The 10783-nt window shown below is 40.4% G+C and overlaps 2 protein-coding genes across 16 annotated transcripts in view; both read right to left on the reverse strand.

Annotated features, from left to right (window-relative positions):
* The window catches only part of LOC118409729 (3-oxoacyl-[acyl-carrier-protein] reductase FabG-like), an 876245-nt gene that overhangs the window by 272534 nt on the left and 592928 nt on the right, over positions 1-10783 (reverse strand). The gene's annotated exons all lie outside the window — the stretch shown is intronic.
* Positions 1-10783, reverse strand: part of LOC118409687 (unconventional myosin-IXAa-like) — an 83761-nt gene that overhangs the window by 36551 nt on the left and 36427 nt on the right. For all 15 annotated transcript variants that reach the window (XM_035810894.1, XM_035810908.1, XM_035810906.1 and 12 more), the window contains 8 exons: positions 10317-10418; positions 9669-9765; positions 7962-8189; positions 7274-7310; positions 6963-7145; positions 6348-6458; positions 3878-4000; positions 539-688 (listed from right to left, as the gene is read on the reverse strand). In XM_035810894.1, the coding sequence (XP_035666787.1) occupies positions 539-688; positions 3878-4000; positions 6348-6458; positions 6963-7145; positions 7274-7310; positions 7962-8189; positions 9669-9765; positions 10317-10418 (1031 nt within the window). The remainder of the gene's footprint in view (positions 1-538; positions 689-3877; positions 4001-6347; positions 6459-6962; positions 7146-7273; positions 7311-7961; positions 8190-9668; positions 9766-10316; positions 10419-10783) is intronic.

Raw genomic sequence — 10783 nt, forward strand, 5'->3', positions numbered from 1 at the left:
TCGGCACAAAATCGCGCTATTTATCATAAAAAATCGATGAAAACCTCAATTTTGAAAATGATGCGGTCGTTATGGGTCCCAATTTGGGCCGGTCGCGGTCGCGTTGGCCAGGTGGTCGTTGAGAAAAGGTCGCTTAATGCTTACGTCAATGGGAAAATAAATCGGGAACGAGAAAAAGCGGTCGAAATGGCCAGGTGGTCGCTGAGCAGAGGTGGTCGCTCGGGCAGGTTTGACTGTACTTCTAAACTCGGCACAAAAAGTTTGGAATATTAACTTTGGTTGGTTATATTTCTGATGTTTCTGCATCAATTTCAATGTAATACACAAGCTTTCATTTGATATGTAAATATCAAATGAAAGCTTGTGTAATTCCCTTTCCTACGGTATCAAACTTATTATGATTGTTAGCTAATAAAACAAGCACCATGCCTACTATGTTTTATTGTTCGAATCCTGGAAGACTAGCCCTAAATAGGGCTAAGTGAAGATAAAATGTATCGTAATAAAGGAACAAAGGAAGGAACAAGTGTAATCTCACCTGAATCTTGATGACCGACTCCTTCATCCTCAGGTACATCTTGCGCTGCAGCATGCCCCTCATCCACACCTGGATGACCCGTATTCTCCGCAGCACCTCCTCATGCAGGGCTTCCTGCAGCTTCAGTCTCTCACTCTCCCGCAGGAACACCTGCACCACAGAGCGGGGAAATTTTTACTTCATTTCGCTTTTATTCATCACAATGTGTAACCGGCGCAAGGGCAAGTAAATTAGAGTTTTGGCCTTGCATTCAGTAGGTCGTGAGTTCAATCCCTGGCCGAGTCATACATGTTGTACCTAAGACACAATACAGCCATAAGGCACTTGCTCGGTGTGATGATTTCCCAGTTGGAGCTCACCGTGAAAACTGGGAGCATCCATAGCAAACCATCGCAAATACATGTAGTTCACGATTTATACAAGAGGTTTCATTCTTTCTGTACAAATTACTTACTTTGTAATAAAATACAAGCATGTCTAACCCTCACAAGATGGGAAACAACATATCAGATAGTGGGTGAGTGAGGGAAGCAGGCAAGTACATTTGTGCTGTGAATGAAAATATACAATGTAGTATACTGTATATCATATACATGATAAAAAAAATGGCATTCACAGCACAGAATGAAGAAAATGAAGTGCAGTTCTACAAAGAAGGCCATACTTCATTGAACACACACTTACCGTATCATCAAAAGGTACTAAAGGCTCATGTTATATGTCCTTCAGAATCGATAACTCAGAAGATAACCCAGGCAAGATCAAACACTACAAGATCTAAAACATAGACACGTGTGTGTGTACAATTCAGTCACACCACTATAATAACTAATGTGGTAGAGTGCCTGACTTCAAAGACAGGAAGCAAACGCCACCTGAAGTCTAATTTTGTAATTATTATGCGAATAAGCACGAGAGCCTGAGTCCAAATAAGGCACTGCAGGACATCAAGGGTACTTTCATCAAGTCCACCCTGGGCAAAAATAACCACCCGCGCGGGCGGAAATGATTACCTTGACAGGATCAGAGACACGTGTCCTTAATAGGGGTGTGTGCGTGGGAGCAACACGAGGGTGTAACATGTGGTTGACAGTGTTATGGCATACAAAATGTACATAAGGTACATTTTCAGTTCAGTTTATTAAGAGTTCAACTTGCATGTACACTATACAAATAGGTACATGAAATCTGTTGACTTACAGAGGCGCTGCACTATCGTACAAGCTAAAGACCGTATAATACCAGACAATACACAGGTAGGATTAAAATCACTCAAAATACAATTTTCATTAAATCAAGATAACGCATACAATATAAAATCTGCTATACAGTACAGCTCTTTGAGTAGAGTTTTAGTGCACGGGGCATGAAAGACTGGGCGTGCCTATTCGTTCTACTGAAAGAGGTGGTGGGTTGTTTAGGACGTCGCAGGCTGTAGTTGCTCTGTGCGGTAGATATGTAGAGGACTGCCATCATCTTTCAGTATGTTTTGAATGGTTCGTAATGTTGCCTGATCTCGCCTCATGGACAGGGAAGGCAAGGACTCTACAGGTATCCCAATGATCTTACAGCAACGCTTTTGTACGCCCTCAAGCGAATGGGAAAGGTGATTAGGCAGCCCTCCACACACCGAGCTCGCATACTCTAACAAGGGACGAATAAATACCAAGTAAATGCGTGTAAGCAAATCAGTTGACAGTCCAGCCTTCTAAGCAACAGTTAAGTAGTACATTCTTGGACGAGCTTTTGACAGCATATGCTGGACATGTGCGTCCCAAGTCAGATCGGAGGAGATAACAATACCGAGAAGTTTGAATGAAGTGACATGTTGTATCTGTAGGCCAGCTATTGCCGGATGGAGTGGATTGGGAACATTTTTCTATTTCCTCGCACAAATTACCATCTTTGGTTTTCAAATTTTGTAGGTGTGAGTAGGATGGTAGCATGTATCTATGTGCGTAGGATGGTAGCATGTATCTACGATAAGAGTACATGTATGTTATGTCATGTGGGTTGACAGTGTGTTATGGAGTACAAAATGTACAGAAGGAAGGTGTTCATAGGATGGTAGCATGTGTCTACGTTAATAAGAGTGCATGTATCTATGTCTATGGTTGGAGTGCATGAACATGTTTGTTATTTGAATTGCTCTGTCATCCATCTGGACCCTCCTTCCTCAGAAAGAGTACACTAATTGTCAGCATGCCTGTTTCCATTTGTTTTCAAATTCTTCTATCCTCCCCTCGAGGGAGCAGTCAAACAATATAACCATCTCCCCAAGATCGGCAATAACAGGAGATACATGTAAGGGCCTGACAGATTGGTTTGATAATTAGATGTTGAAAGCAAAACGTATTCAAACATATTCAAACAAAGTACAATATTTTCTGATTATATTCAACAATACATTATTCAATTAACATACACATAGACATTTGCATCAAGTCCACCTTTTCCTGTTATTGAACATTTCAACAATTCAACAACAAAAAATCATTCATAAAGAGTATTTTTTGAGGCAAGGTAATTCCATTACGACAGCAAATGACGTCACAGTAAACGTGACAACCAGTTTGGAAACTAGCACAGCAGTTAGCCAAAAACGTGCTATATATACTACATGTATATATATACAAAGGACATTTTTCCTCAGGCTAATATGCTGGGTGTCAATCTGGTTGCCATGGTCACTGTAAATGTTACGTCAATGACAGTTATAATTCTGCCACTTTGCACTTCTCTACAAATTTTTTAGTCAGATTCAGAAGATTGTTTTTGATGGTTGTAAACGATTTTCAATAAAAGCAGGAGGGGGAATATCTGACGCATACCCTTATGTTTATGTGTACGTTAATCAGAATAATACTATTGTTGTTGAACATACATTTTGTAGTAAGAAAATGTCCTGTTTTGGTTTCATAAGATCTTCATAATATATGTTTTGCTTATGTCCCAGGGGCCTTCAACTTTGACATACATGTACTGCATCTTGCTGCACATGCACAGTTGGAATCATAGACAAGGCTTATTATGATCCTGTGAAGATTATTTTTGAGATTGTTCGGAGTAAGGTCATCAGATCACTTTAAGGCAATGAACCTAGAAGTTGGAAATAATTGTACACGAAGACAGCGGTGGACATTTGTTATGAAGGCTGATAAGTTGTAGACAGGAGGGAAACAGTGGTCATTGAGAGATTTCCATAATTTGGCTTTCCAGAAAAAGAAACTGTTGCTATAGAAGGGCTTGCAAACCAGCAATTGAACAGTATAGTGATGTGAGTTTGAAGAAAACCTATTGTTGCGCTGAAAGGCTGTCAAGTTTTTACTCCTGTCCTACCTTGGACTCTCCCATCTGGTAGTGTCTGTCGTCCAGCTCCATAGAATGTAGAAACTCAGCAATGTCCTCCTTAGTACTCTCGTTCCCCCTCTTCAGAAGTAGCGCATACTGGTGAGCAAATTCCTGGCAAAACAACAGAAACATTGTCAGCACTACATGTACATTACATTTTGTATCTCAAAAACTAAGCAATGACCTTTTTACAACTGATGTTACACCTCTTCAGAAGAAGTGCATACTGTTGGGCAAATTCCTGGCAAAACAACAGAAACTTTGTCAGCACCACATGTACATTACAATTTGTATCTGAAAGAGGAAACCCAAGTCGAGTGTAGTCCACTTCCTGCTCAAGCTTAAGCTGAAGATACACTATTACAAATGTTTAAATGAATAGTCATACAAAAAAAAAAGGCCTTTTTAAGGCTGTAGGGGCAGTGGGTTGTTATCCACTGCGTCTAGGGCATGGTATTGGGAGGTGGAGCCCAACCCTTACCCCAGGTACCCATTTTTACACCTGGGTGGAGTGGGTAAGCTTAATATGTATTTCGTATTCAATTTGTACATTTTTGTATTGTAGTCTCCTCTGCTGCTTAGTTTCTTTTTGCATAGTGTCATAGTCTGTATAGACCAGGGATCTAGCCAGCGTCCGTTTTTCCGTCAATTGACGGAAATTTGCTACGTGTGACGGAAATGTTTTTAAACCAATCCGTCAACCTTGACGGACAAAAAATCTTGTTGGAAGCTACAGGCGGCTTGGGGACGCTGTCCACGGTCGGAAAGTTTGTTTTACTATTGTTATGATTGTTGACATAGTGTGTCGGCATACGATAATCTAATTAAAAACCCGTTTTTCAAGGTCTCAGTTCCGCCGTTCTATCCTAATTTTCGCGGTTTTCACGACAATGGGAATTGGCTGACGGAAAAAAATTTAGAGCTGGCTAGAGCCCTGGTATAGACTGACTGACAGAGGAAGAGAGGAGTGATTAAAGTCATGTTAAATGCCTTTCCCAAAAGCGCAAGATCATTTGCATGACAGGATTTGAACCCAGGTTCTCTGGGTTTCTGGGCCAAATGCCCTGCAGTTACGTCTCATGACCCCATATACATGTACTACATGTGTATGCAGGTTAGAGCAAGTAACACTGTAGCTGTACAGTATTCTTGCATCTACAGAATGTACATAACCTGTACATGTACTGGCCCATGATAAAACAAGCATGTTACACTAAGGTGACATATGACCAATAGTGGTAGTAAAATACTCCCATCGCTGTCCTTAAACACAGCTGCAGAAAACAAGATTCAAAATTGTTCCACTTTTTTCAAAACACTGTGATTTGATGCACTAAAAAGGCCAAAGAAAATGGGTAATGCAAGAAAAATATGTCTGGTGCAGATGTTTCTGAATATCATCTTCACTGGCATAGATAGGCACAAAAATAGCATTTCAACTCCAGCTGACATTGAGTACAAAAATAAATTAAGAAAAACAACCTCAAAACCTTGCATAAAGGATGAATGTTGGATGAAGTTGCACAATGATGGAGCGTACCGTCCAAGTGGAAGCCATGGGGGTTGAAGTGGAGATTCCCCCTTCCATGGTATGTAGTTTTAGAGAATTTTAATTAAATTGAAGCATTCTAAGGTTTCTAAGAGGAGGAGAATTATTGTCAGGCAGGTCACAGTTGAAGACACAGAAACCCGCTTGCACACTAATTCTTGCAAATGTAACCACATTTTGCTTGGCGCAACTTAATTTTAAATCCAGGTTGCACACTGCACAACCTTGAATTTTGCAGTTGGAACACCGCTTTTCCCCCACCTATATGCATGTACTCTTTAACTTTTAGTTTTTTCTTGATAATATCAAACATAAGTAGTTACATGTAACTGGAAGAAAGATAATGGTTAAGTTGCTAATTTAAGGAAAGTAATACCTTGGAAGTGGCATAACCAGAAATGGCACAACCTGGCTTTTGACTCAGGTTGCCACCGTGGCAACCTGGCTGAAAAAAGTTACGAGCACTGAAGTACCAGTTAACCAATGAATGCATATTTAGCACTGACCTCTGACCTATCAGGTACATGACCTCTCAACTACATTATTTTTACTTTTAGAATAAGGTATAGCGGTAGTATTTTCTTTAGGTTTAAGTGTATCTTTATGTTGTAGGTCAGGTTTAAGTGATGATAAGGTGTAAATAGTCTCAATGTACTGTATTAATGTTGTTTTATGTTTGTCTTATGACTCCAGGAAGACTAGTGATGCAGTGTCTGAATTGTACTCACTAATGGAGATCTTTTGAATAAACAATAATGAATGAATGAAGACCTTTATTGTACAGTTTTGCCCAACCGAGCTAAGTATAGGTCACAACAAGTCAAGATATATACATATAAAAGTATCACAAATCTAGTCCAACACAAAAGTTCGGCTTCTTCTCGCTTCTAATAATGAATGCACACACACCTGGAATGTGAGCCGCACGCTGTAGCCGGACTGTCGGATGCGAACCGTCTCCAGCATCCCCGTGTATCTCAACTGTCGTAACACCAGCTGGGAGTCAAACTTGCAGGGGGCCTTAAAAAAAAAGAGATTTTTGTTTGTTTCAACCTTTGTTTATTGACAAGAAAGCTCAAATCGGGCTGCAGGCCACTTTTCATTGAGGTCATGAGGGAAGAGGCAAGGGTCAGACAAATTATATAACAGACATACAGTTTACCTTGTTTGAAGTCCTAGTGAGTCTTAATGAGTCTATATATACACTTGTTAACAAAATATATAATAATGAGAGCTGCTACATGATTCAAGTCCATTCATTTTGTTTGTTCACGTTACTTTAAGAGTCTCTTAAAGGAAGCCAGAGTTGGGGGACAATGGTGAGCTGAAATGCTTTTGTCCTGATAAAGTGGGGTCATTTTTCAAGTTGAATCCCTCTGATTTGAATAAGAAATCAAACATCTACAGTAACTACAGCACACAAACTGAAAACAAAGCCGCCGTACAAAAAGGTAACAAAATCCACCATTATATATCAGTTTCACATATTCTACTAACGGCTTTAATAGGAATATTCTATCTTACCTTATCGGAGTTGGACTTGATACATCTGACAAAGAAGGGCTTGGCTTGGTTCAGAGTCTCCATCAGCTTGCTGAGAGACACAGAGAACTGCGCGCTGACAGTGGCCGGCGCTTTTCTCAGCGTTGACGACGGCTTTCCCTCTCTTCGTACTATGGTTTTCACACTGCGCAAGTCTCGTAAACACTAAAAGAATAAAGGACTTGCAGGTATAAGATACGCCTGCTTCATGGGCAAAAACATGAATTAGCATGTGACAAAAAACAATGAATTAAAGGGAAAATTTGAAAATTTATTCAAAATTCAAATTTCACCTTGTGGGGCCTGCCATGACGGAATGATTTGTTCTTCCTGAAAAGGTAAACAAGGAAATTAGAAATGTAATCAACTTAAATGCTTGACATTTAACAGGTAAATGTTGCACTGAAGTTTGGAGACACCTGTATTGGTAAGATGTAGAACTGAGAGAAAAACAGTTTGTCACAAAGGATCTTCTGTTTCATGTTACAATGTACTACCAGTAGTAATATATGTACCTCTCATTGCACAATGAGAGATGTGCGACACTATGAGAACACAGCAAGCATGCATCACACCCATTCTGTCATCTGGCAATGACGTTGTTGCCACCTGCCCTACCCTTAATTAGTGCCCTGCAACTCCCAGCATGCAAAGAGATCCGTGAAAAAGTCTATTGGTAGTCACAGTAAGAGTGTAATTACCTAATATGGCATGCTAAGGGGTAAACAATGTATACTCTCACTCACACTGTACACTGTAAATGTATTTAAGTTCGCATGGATTTAATTTTGCGGTAGAGGGGAAAGGGACTTTTCGGGGTAGTTTTAAGTTTGAGGTAGCACCATGCACTGTCATGGAAAAACGTTCGCAGTGGTTTTAAATTCGCAGTGAAGAGGCCACTGTGAAAACTGGGAACATAAAACTACCCCAAACATTTCTGCATCTACAGAACTAGAAAGACAAAAAAGGAAGGAAACCTACATGAGAATGTTGGCAGCTCTGCGCAACACCTTGGCGGTGTTTGGGTCCGTCGTGGAATACAGCAGACCCTCCTGTTCAAACAGAGAGCCGCTCTCTCTCCTGGACGGGTGGCCAGTGCTGGTGTGGCGACTGCCGGCCTCGGGGGTGGAGTAAGGGCTGCTTCTGGGGGTCAGGGCTTTATTTGTGGGAGAGCTGAAGTCATCTTCAGGGAGTGCAGGGCTAAGGGGACTGCGGAGGATTGTAAACTTAATGAATTAGTCAAACTTATACAAGATACATATATATTTTACATTATATCTGTTCCTATATAAGTGTTCTTCTATCAACTGGTGCCAGACTATTCAACAGAGAAGTGATCAACAGGAGTGAAGTAGAACTACGTGTACATGTAGAAGAGGATGACTTTCTGGCAATAGAAAACATGCAGCTTTCACAACGACAAAAGAGAGAACAAAACCAAACCATGAAGAAGAAAAACAGGCAACAATGTGGAGATGAACCTTAAGTAGACTAAGCAGACTAATGTACAACACACCAGGACCCATACACGCCAGTTCAAATCAATTCCTATAGAAAGGGGGTTTTAATCTTGAGAAAAACAGAGAAGAAACTTACTATTTGGGGACCTTGACATACAGGAGTGAAACCGCGTAATTATTTCTACAGGTGGATGAAGGGGGAGAAAGGAAGAGTAGAAAGGAGGAATAATGAGCAGTACAGAAGAGATATGATGTGAGGGGTACTCTTGCATATGACTTGTGAGTCAAAGGATTTATATACAGGTTGGTGGGATAACAGTAGAATACACCAAATACAGAGAGGAAAAAAACACACAGAAAACAAAGTTGTTGACAAGTTAAATGATATCAAGAAAGAGAGCGACATTTAATGGGGCATAAAGTTTGTTTTTGAATGATACGTCTAGAGTGAACTATTGGTAAAAGTAAACGGAAGCAATTTGAAAGATTGTACAAGTAAGGTAATGCTACTGGACAACATTAAGGTAAAATGTGTATGATAATATGTGCCAGGGAATACATTGTCACATTAATTTTTAGTAATCCCTATAGTCTAAGCACTATAAGCTGTTTACTTAAAGGCTTAGAGGCACGTTCAAAGGTGCTCAATGTAGACTCTTGGCAGCAAAACTAAAAAATGTGTATTATGAAATGTTCATGTTATTGATATTACAGACACAATTACCACCACAGGAGTCACAAACAGCACCTGCACAGGATCCCCCTATTTTTGGAGGAACCAATAAATCTGTTCAAGATAGATGATTTTTCATACTGCCCTAATCTCACATGAGAACCTTTAATCAGGCCTGGTTTACAAGTAAGTATAGAAATGGCGGGGCTCGAAATTCCTTTTTTCTGCATACCTGGTGCAGGTAACATTGAAAATTACCTGCACCAGACAAATTTTACTTGCACCACTCTGAACTTAGGAAGTATGGATCATACTAAAATTGTTTAGGAACCATTGCTACTTTTTCTTTTATACTTTATCAATGCAGCTAGTAACAATCCATATACACCAACATCATATGGCATGGACATGTACATGGACCAGTGCAGGTTAGGTGCAGGTAGACATCAGAAATACCTGCACAGCTCCAAATTTACCTGCACTAGCCTGCATATGCAGGTGGTATTTTGAGCCCTGAATGGGGATACTGTATGTGTGATCACTGTGATGACAGACCTGGTAGGCACTTCTTCATCGTCAGACACCTCTGACAGGCTGGAGGTGGAGCGGAGGCGGGGACTGGGTCTGACCCTGGGAGCCGGTCTGGGCTTGCCTGTACAGACATGAGAGAATTTTACTTTGCACCAAATACATGTATTTCTGAAATGTTATGTTACTGTTAAAGACAGAAACAAAATATGTTAGGATTATACTATTAGAGTGTTTTTTTATAAGGATGCATCTATAGTGAAAAAAAAAAACTCAACCCTATAGCATGTCCAAGAAAAAAGATACAAAACTCAGACGTTCTGCTACAGTACCAAGGATAGCAGCCAGGATATACCCATACTCAAGCCCTTTGCAAGACCTACCCACATACGGTACCAAATATCATTACAATTCAAGAAGACCTTCTGAAGTTATGCTGACAACAAGTATCTGCAAAATCACACACACATACACACACACACACACATACACACACAAACACAGAAAACATGTCAAAAACAACACCTTTATTTTACCTTGTGGTAACATGTCAAAGAGTAACACAAGCCCATCAGATTCTATCAAAAATCATCTGCCAGATTTACTACTGACTACAAACAAATATCTGTTCCCAACACTGACAATTACAAGGATAACATAGATCTGTTTCATTACCTTGGTTTGCTTTCCATCTCTTCCCGGCATTGCGGAAGGCGGACACACTTCTGAAGAAGGCACGAAGGATGGCCCAGCGGAACACAGCCACTGGATCCGTACCTGTCAACGTACATCAAATATACATCAACATTGGTGCACACGTATGCGCATACATGTATATGTAACTGTTGTAATTCATACCGATTTTTGCCTGGCGTGTTTGTTTGCATTATTGGAAACTGCCTAACAAGGCATAACAAACAGTTGTAAGGTAAGTGCAAGCTGCGTAACACCAGGCTGATAGGTTTGCTGCTCTACTAACACTAGGAACGACATCCACTCATAACAGTAAGTGTTGTGGGCTCTAAAATCTGCCTGTCCTTAACCACAGCACCCTCCCTAACGGAGGCTAGATACTAATTTTTGAGTGAGGGATATGGTATTACAATCTAAGTGCCCAGGGGCATCAAATTGCATCCTGCTAG

This window comes from Branchiostoma floridae, chromosome 2, assembly GCF_000003815.2.
Source record: "Branchiostoma floridae strain S238N-H82 chromosome 2, Bfl_VNyyK, whole genome shotgun sequence".
Classification (NCBI taxonomy): Eukaryota; Metazoa; Chordata; class Leptocardii; order Amphioxiformes; family Branchiostomatidae; genus Branchiostoma; species Branchiostoma floridae.